Here is a 20,121-nt window from a genome sequence, read left to right as displayed (position 1 = left end):
GTTTGAAAATGATGGCCTACTTTCTTTGCATGTGTTTCATAAAGATATGGACTGCCATATAAGAAATGGATCATTCCCACATTACTTCATATGAGAGTCATATAAATCCAATATATACAGAACATGTTACTTATGGCATTCATGGATTTTTGATCCACATAGATACCCTTGCCTCTGAATTCTTTCCAAGGTCTATTTATTACAAAAACATCTCCCCACCAGGATGAAGTTGATCTGCAGTAAGCAAATAGCCTGTGTTGCTGTATACCTCAGTGATGCACATCTGCTAATAACCCTGCTAGAGCAGGTTTAATTGTTTCAGGGCCCCGGGAACCATAATGACTAGAATGCATCTCCCTTAACCCCTCTTTCATCACCTCCGCCTCACCTCCCTCAGAAGCAAATACCAATATGCTTGAAATTAAGAGCAGTGTTTTAAAGTAATCATCAGGCTAGCAGATTAGAGCAGACAGTTTAATAACCCAAAGCCTCACCTTAGTGACCCAAAGGCTGCACAGGGTGAATCTCTCTGACAGGTTGTTTCTGAGGAGAAACCACCATTGGCTGAAAGGAAGAACAGCTTTCTACTCCCAGCCTCCCACATAATTACTTCAGTAAGTTTTTTTAATAAGCCAGCTGCATTTGTTTTCCTCCAGAACTAATTAGAATCCTTCATTATGTTTCTCTGTTAATTAAAAGACCCACTTAAGAAAATAGGTACAGAATTACCAGTTAGTGCTTCTGTGCTACCTGGATATATTACTGCAGTAAATCATGGTTCATTGACCATATTTTAGGTTCTATTAATCTCTTTAAGGCATATTGTAGACAAGCACAAAATCTGCTCTAATTCAGTGCAGTCTCCTGGGGAGCTGGAATTGCAGATAAAGGAAAGAAAGATCCTTTGTGAAGTTTATTTATTTTCAAGGCAACAGTTTTTAGGAGAGATCCTGTTAAGTAGTTTAGTTTTGGTATTACACCCCCAGTGATTTGAAATGGTTATATTTTTGTGGACAATGCCTATCAGATGACATTAATAAAAAATAATTAGCACACAGACAAAACTCCAGTTTGTTGCAGAGGGTGAAGTGCCTAGGACAACTGAAAACAACATAATTTTTGTGCACACAATTTTGCAAACCTAAATTATCGCCCCCTAAATGTGCATGCAGCCCCCCTCTTCAAGTGATTTCCAGAACATCCAGGGAAATTGTGTGTGTTTCCTACTGCTCACACTGATCAATGCCTCTTTGCTCATTAACAAACTTGTCCACTCCAATTTGTGCTTTAATTTTGTACCATGTAAAACAGCTTCTAACAGCTCCTTTTTCCTTTTCACTGAAGCCATAGTCTTTTGTAACCAAGCAGAAGAGCAGTAGCAAGAGAGAGCTTAGTTTTAATGATATGGAGGCAGTGTTGTTAATTAAAAATAACTTTTTCCCCTTCAAATTTTCACCAAGATTTTAGTTTGTCATAGTTATACCTCTGAAATAATTGCCCCAAATTGTTTATGCTACTTTTTCATTTTGATTAACTTATTTTCTTACAGTTTGGGTTTTTTTCCTGGTTGATTAATTAGTAGAATGTTAGCAGGGCTTGGCTTAAAATTCCACAGCTAGGATTTTTTCATTCAATTTATTTCAGAGTACTTGCAATTAGATTGTGGGCTATTCTGAGGCCACAAAATGTTGCTTTCTACAAACTATTCATATAATGGCACTGAAACGTGAAACTCTGGAATTTTGCATGTTTGGATACATAAATTGCTTGCTAGAGGAACCATGTTACCCACGTGCAGGTTTCCCCTCTTAGCCCAATCTCACGAAGAATTATACATGAGTTTAACTTTATATATTGTGGGTGAAATCCTAACTCTACTGAAGTCAACTGCAAGGCTCCCTCTCTCAGTGGGAGTACTCACAGTGTGTAAAGTTCAGCACATAAGTAAGTCTTTGCAGGATAAGGGCCTTAGGTTCTGATTTTGTAAGCAACTACAGGGCTGGCAGAACCTTGCATATGTGTGGATCCCACTGAAGTCAAAGGAATTTCGAAATGACAACATTTTCTGAAAAAATTCAGTCTACCCTATTCTTAAGTAAGGTTAATATTAGGAAATTAAGCCTGATCCTGCAAACCTGACTCCTGTAGGTAGTTGATACTCACCTACATAATCCCACTCGTGTCTATGGATTTACTTGCACAAGCCAGGACTACTCATATGAGTAAGAACTGTAGGATCACTTCCAGAGGGCTTTTCAGTTAATTCATAATGCATTAAATGAAAACTGGCTACATTTAGTCCTCAAGAAATGGTGCAGTGTGTGCACTTCTCCAGAGTCCTGGATAGCTCCAGAAGGGACTGTGTTTCCAGAGCTGTATGGCTCTGCGCCACTCTAAAAGCACGGCTATGTGTAATTCACAGAATCTGGCCTTATGACACTGATTCATTGTGTGACCTTGGGCAAGTCCCTTCTCTAGGTGCTTCAATTTCTTGGTGTAAAATAGGGATAATAATCGCCTTGGCAATCTGCTTTGAATTCTTTGATTGAAAGGTTGCAGGGAGGGTAAATCAGTAATTATGTTTTTGATAGTTTATTCAGTCTCTGTTCCAACTAAGACATGCTCAGGAATTTGGAAAATAGTATTAGAGATATTAAAGAATCAGTGGGCCAGATCCTCAGTTTATGCAAATCAGCAAAGCTCCATTGACTTCTATTAAAAAAACACACTAATACAATAATAATGATGATAAATAAACCACTTAAACTTGAATATCATCTTTCATGACTTTAATGAAGCTGTGCATTTAAAACCACCTGAGAATCTGGATCAATATTCAGATGTATAACATCACGGTATTTTAATGCAATATTATCCTACACATGGTGGTTGTAGTCCAAAAGAAAACATACCATTTGCAAATGATTAGAGTTACCTGGATAAACTTGTCATTATATTCACAATATTTAGGTTACGGAATACCAGTAACACCTTCCAAGAGACTATTATTTTAGTCTTGCTATACTATTTGTCGTCTTTCTCCCTCTCTCTTCTGTGGATGTGTTCATTATGCACAGCATAGCAAAAAAGCAAGCATTTTCCTGAAAGGTGTTGTTACTATATAGAATCTATCTACAATAAGGGTTGCTATCACTTACTGGAGTTTCTTTAAAGTAAAACTGTGTATGTGGGTGATAAATCAATTTCTCACCACAATTGTGGGCTAAATGAATATAACGTGTCAATCCAACAGAGGGTGAGGTACCTCTGACAACTAACTTAGTGCAAGAATTGTTTGCCTTGTTATCCTAGAATGAGGACAGTATGATCCCTCATAAGTGACATTCCACAAGAAAATCTGCAGTAACAAATATGAATTATAGTTAAATAACCCACTTACTTTATGACAGCTTGAAGCTTCTCACAGAGCACAGTGAGGACAGACACAACATCGTCGCAAAGGGACTCTACTGTTGAACCTCCAAAAAGGACAAAGGTAAGTGGCATTATGTATGCTTAGCTTGCTTACCATCAACCACGCCTCCCCAATCTTTCAGAGCTCACCCAACTTCCGTGACTTGGGTCTGTAGTTCTCAACTGTGGACCATGGGCTACCAGAATTCACAAGAAGAATGCTGTGGGGAAGGTAGTGGGACGGAAAGTGATTCTGCTACAGAATCTCTTTCTGAGCGAGTGACCCACAAAATGAAAAAGTAGCATCACTAACTTGGAGGAGAACACTAATAGCTTAAATCCATTTATGGAAGTTTGGGCCCATTCCTCCAACTCAGACAAGAAGAAAAACAGCAAGTAGCTCCAGTCCTCCTGCATGGCACCTGACTAGAGACAATTCATCAGGGTTATTAAAATCTTGGTGGCTTTTCCTATTGTTGGTCTCTGTGCTGCTCCTTCCAACCACCAGAAATCTATGTAACAACCAAGGCCCCAGTCCTGTACATAGAACTGTGTGGGCAGAACGTAATGCCTGTGTGGAGTCTCATTGGAGTCAGTGGGCTCCACATGGGGCACAAGGGTCCACCCCCACAGATCCAATTGTGGGATCAGGGCCTAATAATAAAGACTTTAGCGATCAGAGAATATAGTGGAGACAGGTGTTAGGATACAGATATTCAGGCCTGTCTGTAAAGGCCTATACTCTAAGAATTTAGGTGTATTCTTATCACTTGGCTAGTTATAGAGGTCTAAAAGAAAGAATCAAAATCACTGACTGCCAGCGTAAGGTCCTTCTCTTACTGTGACCGTCTGAGGCCCTGTTCTTAGGCTAAGGCCTTTGGCTAAGCAGCAGAGGCAGCCATTAGCTGGGAAGCGACCAGTCACATCCTCACATTCCAAACTAGTCACATTGAAATCATAGAATCATAGAATATCAGGGTTGGAAGGGACCCCTGAAGGTCATCTAGTCCAACCCCCTGCTCGAAGCAGGACCAATTCCCAGTTAAATCATCCCAGCCAGGGCTTTGTCAAGCCTGACCTTAAAAACCTCTAAGGAAGGAGATTCTACCACCTCCCTAGGTAACGCATTCCAGTGTTTCACCACCCTCTTAGTGAAAAAGTTTTTCCTAATATCCAATCTAAACCTCCCCCACTGCAACTTGAGACCATTACTCCTCGTTCTGTCATATGCTACCATTGAGAACAGTCTAGAGCCATCCTCTTTGGAACCCCCTTTCAGGTAGTTGAAAGCAGCTATCAAATCCCCCCTCATTCTTCTCTTCCGCAGGCTAAACAATCCCAGCTCCCTCAGCCTCTCCTCATAAGTCATGTGTTCTAGACCCCTAATCATTTTTGTTGCCCTTCGCTGGACTCTCTCCAATTTATCCACATCCTTCTTGTAGTGTGGGGCCCAAAACTGGACACAGTACTCCAGATGAGGCCTCACCAATGTCGAATAGAGGGGGACGATCACGTCCCTCGATCTGCTCGCTATGCCCCTACTTATACATCCCAAAATGCCATTGGACTTCTTGGCAACAAGGGCACACTGCTGGCTCATATCCAGCTTCTCGTCCACTGTCACCCCTAGGTCCTTTTCCGCAGAACTGCTGCCTAGCCATTCTGTCCCTAGTCTGTAGCGGTGCATTGGATTCTTCCATCCTAAGTGCAGGACCCTGCACTTATCCTTATTGAACCTCATCAGATTTCTTTTGGCCCAATCCTCCAATTTGTCTAGGTCCTTCTGTATCCTATCCCTCCCCTCCAGCGTATCTACCACTCCTCCCAGTTTAGTATCATCCGCAAATTTGCTGAGAGTGCAATCCACACCATCCTCCAGATCATTTATGAAGATATTGAACAAAACCGGCCCCAGGACCCAATAAGGTGCTATTGGGCTGTTACGAATACAATCCTGTCCTGATAATGTCTATCGCCTCCAGAGAAAGGGAAGTGCCTAGAAGATGTAAAAGGAAACTTAGTCTGATAGCATCTTGTCTGGCAAGAACTCACTTATCAATAGCTGGGATGTGAAATCCTCACTTCTGTATTGTTTTGTCATTATAGTTCCCACTTTGCTATTGTTTGTCTGTATAATCTTTGTCTGGTTCTGTGATTGTTCCTGTTGGATGTATAATTAATTTTGCTGGGTGTAAACTAATTAAGGTGGTGGGATATAATTGGTTACATAATCATGTTACAATATGTTAGGCTTGGTTAGGATTTTCAGTAAAATGATTGATTAAGGTATAGCTAAGCAGAACTCAAGTTTTACTATATAGTCTGCAGTCAATCAGGAAGGGGATGTGTGTGTGTGGGGAAATGGGAACAGGGAATGGGGGTGGGGAAATTGGAATCATGTTTAGCTAAGGGCAGGAATAGGAACAGGGCCACAGGTCAGGCTCTGTGGTGTCAGAGCTGGGAAGGGGGACAATAAGGAAGGAAACTGGAATCATGCTTGCTGGAAGTTCACCCCAACAAACATCGAATTGTTTGCACCTTTGGACTTCGGGTATTGTTGCTCTCTGTTCATACGAGAAGGACCAGGGAAGTAAGTGGGTGAAGGAATTAGCCCCCTAACAACAGGGCCTAGGAAAAACCTTAGGAAACTAACTGATGCTGTGGCATGACGAAGGTGAAGCATATTAGCACTCCCCTTTTAGCAGAGCTATCTGTCAGGACCTGCAAAAATATTAAAATTATCCGCTAGTTATGTAACACGGCTGGCCCAATAAGTAAGAAATTGTGTGTCTGTCTCCAGACCCCTCCTAATCTCTGAAGAAAAAGTCCTTAGAACACTGTTCAAACTTTGGAAGGGAACCCACTTCACTTTAACCCTGCCCACAACACTGAAGCCCTTAAGTTGCAGAGACAGCATATTGTAATAATTAGTTATTGCTTTCCTCTAGGGAACACCATTCACACGGTGCAGATGAAGGTATAATTAAAGGTGTTGTCAGCCAAGAAGATTTTGCAGACACTTCTCAGTTCTGAAAGTAACCAGAGCCCTTGTACAATGAGTGGGGTGATACCAATAAGGTGTGAGCAGTGGAAAATGAAAGGAGCAGCATGACTGCAGAAGATGTAAACACTATGGCAACCGGGTGTCTTGGCAACAGTAGGCAAATACAAGGAATAGTGAGAAAGAAAATCAGATTTTAAAGAGTCACTATAAAATAAAGTGGCACAGATACCTTGGCTCTTGAACTCTTGCATGGCTTCATGGTTTTCAGTTGTCTATTGAGGGAAAAGAAACATTGTAATTAGAATAGGTGGAAGAATAGTGCTGAAGGTATATGCAGCACTTTAAAGTACTCGGTTCCTAACCTTAAAAAGCCTTAGTGTGGGATTAAGGTCAGAAAAGCAAGTGTAAAGTCACAACTTCCTTGGGTGTCGGTCATACCTGTTTTTCTTACTTTACTAATTTTGAAGGAGAAATTTTCAAATGTGCCTAAGTCCCATTTTCAAAAGTGATTTAGACACCTAAGTCCCATTGAAAGCCATTGGGGCAGACCCCCAGGTACCTAAGTAACTTTTGAAAATGGGACTTATATCTTAAATCACCTTGGTGCTCTTGAAAATTTTATACTTTATCACGGTTAACACTACAGAGGCAATACAGCTAGAAATGCCCTCTTAGATAATCTAGTTCATTTCTCTGCCAGTGCTGTTCCCTGTGGTACATACAGCACATGGAAGAAAAAGGTCAATTCTCTTGTCTCAACTGATGTATCATCAGAAAATTGTCAGGAACTAAGTGCAGTTTGCAGAATCTCCATTATAGTCAGGATGTAAAAGCGGAAGTAAATCAACTCAGTTTTCAGATCCAGATAGAATTTGCAGACCTGCCAGCTTGGAAAAAAAAATCTTTTTACTTATAAATTGGGCACACTGTATTTGAAGAAAGGATAAGTATAAGTAACCCTATCATTACATTTTACAGTTATTGCTCAGATTAATGCTATACTTAAATTTTGGCTATTTAATTTTTAAAAAAGGATCTCCATTTTACTGAACCTAGCACAACTGCTTTAAGATTAAACCTCTACACAACTGACAGCTGCAAAATCTGCTAACAAACCAAAACAAACACACAAAGGCAAATAATTTCTTCATTAATATGCAAGGAAGTGCTCATAAGTGCAAGAAGCCAAAGTCATTTCAAATTTGCCCAGAGGTGCTTATAATTCCATCTAGATAATACTTTGGAGTTTAATGCAAACAGCTCTTGTGGATTTTAATAACACAATAAAGGCAATAAAAAGAAACCAGTTATTTTTTGCCAGTAAGCCAGCAGGTGAAGAAGCCCTCTGGCCCAAATCATTTAATTTGATATACATTTAAAAGGATTTGGCTTAAATTTTGTAATTAAAAAAAAAAACCCAAATATATTTTCTGTAACTAAGAATTTATTTGGTACGGGCAACATTTAATATTTAAGAAAGTTTTGGCAAAAGGTTTCAACTGGACTTCACCAAGATAAACACACGAAATAAAAACAGAAAAAGGAAGCAAAGTCAAGACAATCTGACATCGGAATGAAGCCTTTCTGCAAATCAAAATGTAGAGCCTGTCTATTGGAAGGGAAGAGTTGTTTCTGTTGAAGGATTTGTTAGGCATTCGTACAGATGGAACCCCAAAAGGAGGCAGTTTTAAACAGGACTGATGCTGGAATGCTCAAACAACACCAGAAGGCATAGCACTCAGCCACAGAACACTGCATACAGAGACACAAAAAGGACACAGCCATGGAATACTGAACCATCTGTTGATGCCGGAAGGCTCACCGTATTCTCTTGCTTTTGCCGTAACTGTAAAGTCAAGTCACTCAACATTTGGCTGAGGGTTGCCCGCACAGCGGTGTTAATACTCCGCTGGTGACAGCTAGATACATATGTCTCAATGCAAACCTGGTGAGGAAACAAGATAGCAGCACATAGATATAAACAACAATTTAACTGTAGACCATCTCGGGAGGAAGTGAAGCTCTCTTCATGCAGAAAGTCAGCCAGATTTACTAGTGAATAGCGTTAGAAAATTTTTCAGCCATGCAAATAGCCAAAAAACAATATGGTTTAAAAGCAGCATGCAATTTGTCAGGTTTCTGAAGTATTGTGCATGTTGAGGTGGCAAGACAAAAATGGCAACCACTCCCCATCCTGTCAAACTATGATGCCCAGGCAGTGGCTTGTGCTGCGGATGTTGCTTTCAAATATTAGCCCTATTGTTTAATTCCAGTGATGTATTCATGACTTCAACAGGGACCAAATGAACCTTCAGGAACTGTTATTCTGGAATTCTGCCCCTAGTGGATAAGCAGTATCATCCTCTCATATGAGACTCAAAAAGGTTTTTGTTGTTTCTTTTTAGATTATTTGTGTAAATTGTTATTTGTGTGGGTTTTTTGTATGAGTAATATGTTGGGGATTTTCAGACAGCTTCTGCTACTAGGATGCAACTAGGCATCTTGATTGTTCATTGTAAATCAGTTTTAATTTAGGTTTATTACAGTGTCCAATAGCCTTTTGGTGCCCATAAATGGAAAAAAATTGTATCTGTTTAGTTTTATTATAGTGAGAGTGACTGCTATAGTTCACATTGAATCAGAGTTTCCATTCTAACTACATTTTCAGCTGCTCGTAACTTTTGAAAACTTTCATCTTTAGGATTGAATTTTTCCATTCTTGGACTCTGCCCAAAGACAATGTTTTGCAGAGAGTTATCAAAATGAAATGGAATGCTGAGGATATGGTATTATGCTGGGTGCAATGTCCTTTACTAGATTTCTTTTAGGTGGTGTTTATCTCAAGAAGAGTTTGTAATTACTGTGTTGTCATTTCTGATTCAGCAGCCTCTGGTTTGAGATATGAGGTAATTAGTACCTCCTGTAATCCCTATCATGGGATTGGAACCAGACTGTTTAACACAAACTTATTAATAAATTGTGATCCAAAGGAGCAACTCCACACACTTTGGCATATGTTGAACTCTGTGATTCTGTCTATGGCTGAGAAGTTATTCATACAAGTTCAGTCAGCCTTTATGTACATGGGTTCGTAACACTACCTGTTGTACTCTTCAGGGTGCGATCATTCAGATTTGTCAGCATTTCTAGCATACAGTCATCTCTGAGGGTTATAACTCCTCTGTAAAGTCATCCTGGCAAATGAATACATACATTCTGCATATGCTGTGTGTAGAGATACACAAGGTGTGTGAGGTAATATCTTTTATTGGACCAACTTCTGTTGGTGAGAGAGACAAGCTATCAAGCTTGCACAGAGCTCTTCTTCAGGTCTGGGAAACGTACTCTGTGTCTTAGCTAAATACAAGATGGAACAGATTGTTTCACATAAGCAGTTAATACGTATTTCAAGGTGAAGTGGCCTGTTAACACCCCTCCAGTCATAGAGAGATAAGGAACAACACTACATATACTCAAAAAGAAAAGGAGTACTTGTGGCACCTTAGAGACTAACCAATTTATTTGAGCTCACGAAAGCTTATGCTCAAATAAATTGGTTAGTCTCTAAGGTGCCACAAGTACTCCTTTTCTTTTTGCGAATACAGACTAACACGGCTGTTACTCTGAAACTACATATACTGTATGTACACAGATTAATATACAACTGGTATATCCTGTACAGACATCTTTTTAAAGAAAATTTGAATTTAACTGGTTGTCCTTTTTCAAAGTATAGGAGCATAGATGGAATAAAAATGTTTTCTTGTTTTAGATACTTATATTTCCCTAATGAGGAGGAAGTCCAGCTTTTAAATTTTAAACAAAAATTTAAAGGTGGTTAGCTCATTGTATGGACTAATCAATGCGGATATGTACACAGTACACAATCAAGAGCCTGATCCGATTCCTACTGAAATCAAAGGGAGCGCTGCCATTAACTTCTGTGGGAGAAGGACAGGGAGTAAGCTTAAAATGGAACTGCTGTCCATGTGCATTACTTTTAATATAACAGAATGGAGAATAAGACCAGATCCCAGAATCCCTTTGAATTTATCATCTCTGCTCCTTTCAGCAGACATATCCAGCTGGTCCAAGAGGTGCTAATGCTTTTAAGATTTCTGCCTCATGCTAAATTTTGGGCACAATAAAGCATGATTGAATTCCTTGGTTAGAAATATAATATACTTGATTAGTGTGAATTGTGTGAGCAAAAATGCTACACCCTGGAATAATATGAACTATAGCTCTTGCACCATTCTCATCCCAGTCACTCTGTTATGTCCCAGTGTAGCATTGTGAGAACACTATACGTAGCCTGTGATATTTTGTGCCTCTTATGGGACAGAGGCAAGATAAAGACAAAATCAGTATTTCCTTTCTCGGGCTTGCATGTGTCCCCATCTTAACAATACATTAAAGCCTGATAAAGCTGAAGGCATTTGCATCAGATAATGGACAGAACCTACAGTTCATCTTGGCCTTTGGGGCATCTGTTGACCTTTGAGTGTCTTATATTTCCTAAGGTAAGTGAGGAATTTCATTCAGCATGATCTTAACTAGTAGATGTGTGAGGAAGATTAAATAGATGCATGAGGTCTCACACTGCACAGACTGTCAATGCAGTTTAAATGTGTAAAAAGGTGCCATGCAGCTGTCACTACTGTTATTTATATAGTGCACAGTGCTTCATGACAGGAAAACCATCTAAACAAATACAGAATTCCTACACTGAACAGTGTACATTCTAATCCTGTAATCAGACCTTCATGATCAGACCCCAGAACTGTGCATTACATCATTGGCTTCAATGAGGAGCAGGGATCTGCCAATACAGATCCATTACAGGACTGAGGCCTAAGGAAATACATATGAAATGCCTCAGTTTACAGATAGTGTAATGCGCTATGTTGCTGAGCCAGTGTGATTTCCTCTTTATGCTCCTCTGACAGCACAAGAAAATCCTTACGCTTCTGCCATTTTCAAAAGGAGACGTGGACCAGAGGTTGCCATCATATACCACACAAGAATTCCAGTGGGCAAGGAATACAAAATTCTATTGACCACTTACAATCATGCAATTCAGACCTTGCTGAGGCTGAACCAGTCACAGGAACTGTGTCTGCTGTGAGGGTTTGAGTAGTAATATTCTTATCTAATTCAACGTACTGAAAGAACTGTGGAAAGACTAAACTTAAAGGCAGGCTGACTTTCTGGAAAGAGCAGGATCGATTTCCCCTTTTTTCTTCCCCCGTCCCTTGTGTGTTAACATGCAGCACTGTTGCTCAGCTGAGCTCCAGTTTCGCAAGCCAAGCATGATACCTTGTGAAATGTCATTGGTGGGGATGCACCAGCAAAAATGCGAGAGCACAGGGTACTGAAGAGGTGAGCAATGGATACTTTGATCATTTCATGCATTTGGGGGCTTCCAGCTTTGTGACATGCAAAACACAGCTAAGAAAGCAAAACACAAAGGATTAGACAAAACAATGCAATGGGTTAAACAAGACAATCTCCCAAAACATGGGTGGGAATAGATAAAAGAAGATAAACAAGTCACAAAGCATGAAATAACCTTTCATGCAGGGGCCTGACCAACATTAAAGGTATTGTCTGTAGTTAGACATAGCTAGGTTGACTGTAGGTTCAACACTAATAATATTTAAGCCATTTATACAACACTCTTCATGGTCAGAGTGCTTCACAAATATTATCTCCTTACTCTTCACAGAACTCCAGTGAGGTTAATAAGCATTATGGCCCCCAGATTAAAGATGAGGAAACTGAGGCTGAGGTTAAGGCCAAAATGCTCAGATGTAGTCACTAATTTGGGGTGCCTCCATTATGGACTGATCAAAGTGGCCAGGTTCTAGCTGTAACTCGCCAGAAGATAATTCCCATTGGAGGGGCACCCCTATTGGCAAGAGATAAGCAGGGACAGGAGAGCTGACTCAAGCACCAGCTCCACCCTAGTATGGGACACATCAGGGAAGAAAGGAAGGAAGAACAGGCACATGGCAGAAGAAAACTACGCCAATTCTCCACTGGAATAAGTTCGAGCAGCTGATGCTGGGGCCAGGCCAGTGCTGAATCAGGGAGCCATATCCAGTCCTCTAAGGGTTACCACACCAGTACTGGGAAGAGTTCATATGCAGGGGAGAACAGTCCTCGGGCTTCAAATGTTAAAGCCTTTGTAACATGTATGGGCCAGAATCACAAAGCCAAAAGGTGTCTATAGGTGCTTTTCTGTATAGGTATACTAGCAAACGCTCCTAATGTAGTCAGAGCTGATTCTGGTTTTTGCTAGTATAGCGGATACTGATTCCCTGAACAAAATGCACTAACCCAGCAAAAGAATGTTTTTGTCCAATATACACATCTACACTCGGGCTTTTGCTGGTAAAAAAAAAAAAAAAAAAAATCACACTCCTAATTGACTTTACTATGCTGGCAAAAGTTTTAAGGGTAGACATGGCCTTTTAAGAATGAGGATATGGCAGAGCTACTAAACAATGGCAGGATCCAATACTTAACATGAAACAAAGCTGGCGTTTATCAGGGTGTTTTAAAGAGAAAACAGTCATGTGTCATTTGCATATCGTTATCTGAAAATGCACAGCAGAAATAGAAAATATGACTTCAGATAATGCTCACAGTCTTTGTCCCCAGGGAACAAAGAACATGAAGCACTGACAATTGATTTCCACTACCTGAAGTAGCAGCTCAAAGATTGAAATACTGGAGCTATTAAACCGTTTTTCCAGTGTGTATTGTATCTTACTGTATCTATCTACAGTTCATAGATACATTGGGCTAGATTCACCTTCAATTCTCACCAGCTCCTGCCCTCCACAGTGGAAAGTCTGCCAAAGAGAGGCTGCAGCAGTGGAACAGAACCGTAAGTTTGCCTCTGTATGGGGGATTGGGGCAACAGGGTTTAGCACAGCCTGAAAAAGGGGGTTGCATGGGCAGGGAGGAGGCAGGTGCTGCTGATCCAGTACATCTTTTGCTACAGCCCCAAGTAGAGAGGCTCCTACAGAGCCCTTAGAAAACAAAAGCTACTCTTCATGAGTTTGGATTTCCTAACATTACTCAAGAGGGGCGAAACCATGAGTTACACAAGTCAGCCCAAATGAGTACTATAATGTATTCTGTACATGGCACGTTTTTAGGACTGTCTTAGAGAGTTTTAACATTTTGTATGGAGACTATTTTTGTATTTCTTTTTGCGACTACAGACTAACACGGCTGCTACTCTGAAACCTATTTTTGTACCCGTCTGCCTGCAAAGTCAATTAGTGACATTTTAGCAGTTAGGTTACCATGGTAAGACAGCTAGTTTTCTTAGTTACCATGCTTCCCCCCCACTCTAGGTAGCAACAGGATCAATTTCATCCCCAGATTTATAAAACGCTACCACTGCCAGGTAAAGCTAGGCACTTCCATCAGGTTTTCTTTTCCTCACGCACCAAGGAAAAACTGACATTGACTCGCAATTGTTAGTCATTTTCTTTCTCTGCTCACTAATTTCACTTGCAACTTCCCAAGCTGCCTTTTAAATAAGAGCAGAACACAGACTGATATCCCCATCTGTAATTATCAATGCAAAAATAATAAACAATAATAATTATTATTATTCCCCACTACTGAAAAGAACAGCTAACAAGTGCTGTAAAAACAGAGGGGTGTTATGTCATGGGGTTTCCAAGGATTTTCATACAAACCTTTTCATTGCTGTATTATACATGTTGAGTGTGTATACATTCCCCTCAACGCTATGCAGTGTAATTCAATATAATTTTATACTATATTATATACACAACAGCCCTTGTCATGCAATAGGGCTGAGTATTTCTATGCATTTCTTCCTTCCAGGCTACATGAGAGGCTCACTGCTTGAAACTCACTGTGCAACTAAATAGGGCACTTGTCTGAAAATGCTCACTTATAAACAGATCTGCTGTCGGCAGGTGCATTTCTAGCTGCCAAAGCCCTTTTTACAATTTAATCCAGACAAATGTAATGAGGACAAGGGCAGACTGATTAATGCCAGTGGGACAACGTAATAAATCTAGGGATGTAATAATTCCTTTTCTTGGAGGCATCAGGGATAAGGGACACACTAACAATGCACATTATAGGTCAATCTCATCTCTGATATAACTGTATTAACTTTGGTGGAGTTTCACTAGGGATGAATTTAGCCCTACATGTTGTTGTAAAGTTGAAGAAAAAAATGTTATTACTGTGAAAGGTAAAGCAAAACATGCAATGTTTTAAACACAGACAATATTGTAATACACAGCAGCCACTAAGAAGAATTTCCATGAGTAGGAAGTGCATCTTCCAGTGCATTTCTACAGCTGTCAGCACTGCGGTTGCTAATCATGTTAACCAATAAACAGTAACGCAGGTAATATCAATCATTAAGAATAACTGCAATTGTTTTGACTAAATCAATCCCAGTCTATGTATAGAAAGCACATTCTAGTTAGTGGCAACAGGTCAAGAAAAACAAGCAATGTTAGTGGGGGGTGGAGGGCACTCACCTCAGCAATCTTTAGCACTGAACTTCCATTCAGGTCAAATGTGGAGGTGTACGTGATACAGAGCAAAACCTTGAACACAGGAGGGGGGGGAAGCACAAGAGCTTTAGTTTCATCCACCATTTCTAGTTTGTGGTTGAGTTTTTATATTGTCTATTGTGTTTCCTAATTACTTTTTCTTCATCATACTCTTTTAGACACAACTCCTTCCATTTTCCACAGCAGCAATTACTAGGGTTGGGGAGGGCAATGAAATTGCTGACTGCTTCCTGCTTGGAAAATTGTGTCCGTTGACCCAAAAAGGAAAGTCACCACAACCGCAGATGTTATGTTGCTCTATATGTACACATCTTTCAGAGAGGAAGGATGGTTCAGTGGTTTGGATATTAGCCTGGGACTTAAGAAAGCCTGGTTCAATTCCCTGGCCTGCCACTGATTTCCTGTGTCATCTTGGGAAAATCACTTAGTCTCTTTGTGACTTAGTGCCCCATCTGTAACTTACCTAACAGGGATGGTGTCAGGATAAACACATTAAAAAGACTGTAAAGCACTCAGATACTATGGGAAGTGAGCAGCCATGCAAATAAATATGGAAGAAAGCAGTGAACAATTTAGAAACCAGTCCTTGCATTGGCATCAATATAATCAAGATTAAAAATTTACAATCAATAACTTTAATTAATCCACAAAAGATCCCTGCCAAGAAGGAAAACAGAAAAGGGAGGGTCTTGAAAAGGACTGGGGAGGCTTAAAGGGATCCCTTTGTCTGACAATATTTTCATCTTATTATTATTTGTACGACACTCGTGTCTAAAGGATCAAAACCCCATTGAACAAGGCACTCTACCAACACCTACAAAGAAACCTTCTTCCAACCAGCCTAAATTTGCTCATGATTATTTGTTCCTGTGCCAACATTATCCTTTAGCTTAAATAGCTTTTCATCTCTCTGGTGTTTTTCCTCTCCCTCACCTCCCCCCCCCCCCAGATATATTTACTGTAGACTCCACATCTGGGAGAAAGATTCCTCCATGCAGCTCACTTGCAGCAGACACAAAAATCATCCATTACTGAAGGTAAGTGCAGGGAATTTAAGCTTTAGCACTAAGGATCCTTTGATCATCATCTGTCAGCTCTTACAGGTACAGAGGAAAAACCCATCTGTAGAAAAATGTGTCATTTCCCCCATAGCATACAAATGTCGGTATCTTCCTAAGCATTCACTTGCCTGTCAGCCTGAAAAATGAGTGTGTTCTTTGCGCTCAGAAACAAGATGGATCTTTAAAAACGATATGGGATGTAACTCTAAACAACACCAGAGCACAGAAATGGACAAGTTTGATTTCATGCATTTATAATTTGCCCTACCAACAAGCTACCCCAATTTTAAAAAAACATCTGCAAACAAGTCAGGAAGATCCAGAAGCTGAACCTTGTTAGCCAATACATATATGTTAAGTGTACTATATACCACATTAATGTATAATGAAATGTTGTAATGCTTAATGTCTGTAAAGTGCCTTTAGATTATCAGATGCAAGTTGCTCAGTATCATTATTTCCTGGTGTTGCCAAGAAATACAACCCTCTCTGGGTACATTCAAGATATTAACAGTATCATATTTTACTTATCTTGACAAAAACATCTCCTGAATTTGGGTGCTGGGACACACATCCTCAGCAATAAGTTGATAAAGAAAAGAGAGGAGAAAATGGTACTCTTTAACACTCCCACAAAACAAATAATAAAGAATATTGTAAAAAAGAAAGTAACATTCAGAAGAGTTCAGATACTCCATCCAGATATACCCATTTCATTGATGGGTGAATTCTGCACATGATTTGGTATGCCATAAACATATTCCATACCTGTTCACTACTGGATTCATAGCACCTTTCACTTGAAATGTTTTGTACTGCTCATAGCTGGAGACAGGATGAACTGCCAGATGGATCACTGGTCTGATCTGGCAATTCCTGTGTTCCTATCTGATACAGAGGTCATATTTCACATGCCACAGGTCTCTAAAAGGTGTGCAGGTGCATCTTAAACACCCACATCTGAATATCTGGTCCACAATTTGCAAAGTGCTATTGTACCCTTTAGAATACAAAGCCTTCCGTCAATGTAAGGTACAGTTTTCCCTGGCACTAATGACACACAGTACCCCTTGTGTGCTTTGTGTGACTTCTCTGCTCTTTTATGGCAGCTCAGCCAAATATACCTTTGTAAAAGATTTCGTGCTTTGCAGAACATTCTGTGAAACACAAGGGAATTTATCCCATAACTGTATTCTTATGAGGCTCTGCTTACTGAAATGATGATTCCTATTTCTTCACTCATTTAATTTTCTCTCCATCTTCTGTCTTTAAGTGGCTTCAGTTTGAGCAGGTAGGAAATGTGTCTAGTCTTTCCTGCCAGAGATGCCAGTGAGCCTTAAGTAGTTGGCAACTGACTCAGTTTCTGGTATTGGAGTCAGACACAAAACATGACAAATGTGATCAGCTGGTTGCTGATGAAGAGGTGACAATGAAAACATGTTTTGAAATAACAGGGAATTCAGGCAAAAGTAGATTTGAATGCTAATAATTTGTAGGGGTTAGATTTACAACAGAGTGGGGAAGCCATTCTCTCACACAGGTTGTGGGCCTTACTGTCTTCTAAGGCCTTGTCTACTGACAAAAACAATATAGTTAAGGTTGTCCCTCTCCTCCCCTCCCCGCCTCCCAGTGCGGATGCAATGATACCAGTATAGAAGTGCTTAAGGGGAACAAGCTATACTGGTATAAGCACTTCAATACTGATATAACTGTGTCCACACTAGGGGTTAGGCTGGTAAAAAGAAATTATATCCCTAACTGAGATAGTTTCCTGTGTACAAAATCTGTATGCCAACTTGGATTTGTCAAAACAAATCATGTCAAACCCACTTAATAGAGGGGAACAAGACTTGTGGATAGGATGGAAGCAGTACATGGGATATATCTCAACTTTAGTAAGGCTTGTGATATCATCTCACATGACCTTCTCAAACAAACTAGAGAAATACAGCCTAGACAAACCTACTATAATGTGGGCGCATAACTGGTTGGAAAACTGTATTCAGAGAGCAGTTATCAATGGTTCACAACTAAGCTGGAAGGGCATAATGAATGGGGTACCACAGGGCTGTGTCCTGGGTCCAGTTCTATTCAATATCTTCAGAAATGAAGTGGATAATGGCATAGAGAGTACATTTATAAAGTTTGCGGATGGTACCAAACTGGAAGGGGTTGCAAAAACTTTTGAGGACAGGATCAGAATACAAAATTATCTTGACAAACTGGAGAAATGGTCCGAAATAAATAGTATGAAATTCAATAAGGACAAATACAAAGTACTCCACTTAGGAAGGAATAATCAACTGCACAAATACAAATGAGGAATGTTTGCTTAGAAGGAGTACTGCAGAAAAAGAACTGAGGGTTATAGTGGATCACAAACTAAATACAAGTCAACAATTTAATACTGTTGCAAAAAAAGCAAACATCCTTTTGGGATGTATTAGCAAGAGTGTTGTAAACAAGACACGAAAAGTAATTCTTCCAGTCTACTCAGCACTGATAAGGCCTCAATTGAAGTATTCTGTTCACTTGTGGGCACCACACTTCAGGAAATTGGGAAAAGGTCCAGAGAAGAGCAACAAAAATTAAGGGTCTAGAAAAAACATGACGTATAAGGGAAGATTGAAAAAATTGGGTTTATTTAGTCGGGAGAAGAGAAGACTGAGGTGGTCATAATATCAGTCTTCAAGTACATAAAAGGTTGTTATAAAGAGGAGGGTGATAAATTGTTCTCCTTAACCACTGAGGACAGGACATGAAGTAATTGGCTTAAATTGCAGCAAGGGAGATTTAGGTTAGACATTAGGAAAAAACTTCCAGACTGTCAGGTTAGTTAATCAATGGAACTAATTACCCAGGGAGTTGTGGGATCACCATCATGGGAGGTTTTTAAGAACAGTTTAGACAACCACTTGTCAGGGATGAACTAGAATCTGTAATACTTAGTCTTGCCTCCGTGCAGGGGACTGGACTAGAGGACCCATTGAAGTCCCTTCCAGTCCTATATTTCTACAACTCTATGGAGACTAGACCTAAGATAGAAAAGATGGGCTTTTGACTAAAACCCAGGACTAGTCACGGGTTCTGATTCTTTTCCCAGACCTGCTGCAGGCTTCTTTTGTGACCCTGGCCAAGTCATAGGTAACCTGTAACTTCTCTGTGCCTCAGCTGTCCAAAAATGGGGATAAAAAGAGTTCTCTACCTGAGGCTTAGTTCATGAATGCTCTTTGAGATCTCAGATGGAAGGTGTTATAGAAATGCAAATTATTAGTTCGTTACAAATGATTATTTAGATCTACTAAAAACAGTAATATACTTCTCTCCATCTAACACGCTCCAGCCACAGACTAAATATGTTAAACACAAGCATAAACACCACAGAGAGATTCTGTACTGAAAGGAAATAATGCCATTTTACCTCAGCAATGAATGGCTGTGAAAGTGTAAAACAGACCACCAGGCAATTTCTAATGGCATCTTTTGTAGCAAAAACAGTTCTTCTCTCATATATCAAGGTGGACATTAGAAAGGGGACTTTATAGTAAAGTACAATGAGAAGAGAAGCTAAAGGGAAGGAGTTTTACACAGTTAGGAGAGCCTGAAAAGAAACAATCTTATAAATAAGGAATATTGTCACTGCTGTGATTCCTGCAAAGTCAAACAGGTTCTATTATCTTGTAAAGGTTCTGATCAAATCAGATTTCTAGCAATGGGTGACCCATAATAAAAACTGTTCATTTTAATTATTGGTGGAGCTCTGCCCATCATGGAACAAGAAATACTGTCTTTCTCCCCAGAGCCCAGGATACAAATGGTATTACAAGGCAATATCAAACAGCATGCACAGATGGGTTTTCACAATGGGCAAAGAAAAAATAATTGCTTTCTGTAATACACTGAAAGTCACTTTTTACAGAAGGACTTTACTGTATAAAAAGAGGGTCACTTTAATTGGAATTGCAATTTCTACCCTGAAATGCATTGCAATCAGATAATGAGTGGGAGAAAGTGAGTACTACCCCCATTTTACAGATGGGGAAAGTGGGTGAGAGAGGAT

The 20,121-nt window shown here is 39.9% G+C and overlaps 1 protein-coding gene across 5 annotated transcripts in view; it reads right to left on the bottom strand.

Moving 5' to 3' along the window:
* Positions 1-20,121, bottom strand: part of ARFGEF3 (ARFGEF family member 3) — a 125,706-nt gene that overhangs the window by 60,449 nt on the left and 45,136 nt on the right. For 4 of the 5 annotated variants that reach the window (XM_048844413.2, XM_075126774.1, XM_048844414.2 and 1 more), the window contains exons 5-8: positions 14,965-15,033; positions 8,241-8,363; positions 6,648-6,690; positions 3,401-3,479 (exon numbers count right to left, since the gene is read on the bottom strand). In XM_048844413.2, the coding sequence (XP_048700370.2) occupies positions 3,401-3,479; positions 6,648-6,690; positions 8,241-8,363; positions 14,965-15,033 (314 nt within the window). The remainder of the gene's footprint in view (positions 1-3,400; positions 3,480-6,647; positions 6,691-8,240; positions 8,364-14,964; positions 15,034-20,121) is intronic. The other variant, XM_048844416.2, reaches the window with a different exon arrangement.

This window comes from Caretta caretta, chromosome 3, assembly GCF_965140235.1.
Source record: "Caretta caretta isolate rCarCar2 chromosome 3, rCarCar1.hap1, whole genome shotgun sequence".
In the NCBI taxonomy this organism is placed as follows: domain Eukaryota; kingdom Metazoa; phylum Chordata; order Testudines; family Cheloniidae; genus Caretta; species Caretta caretta.
The sequence above is the reverse complement of the archived record's forward strand: the minus strand, read 5'-3'. Positions and strand labels throughout refer to the sequence as shown.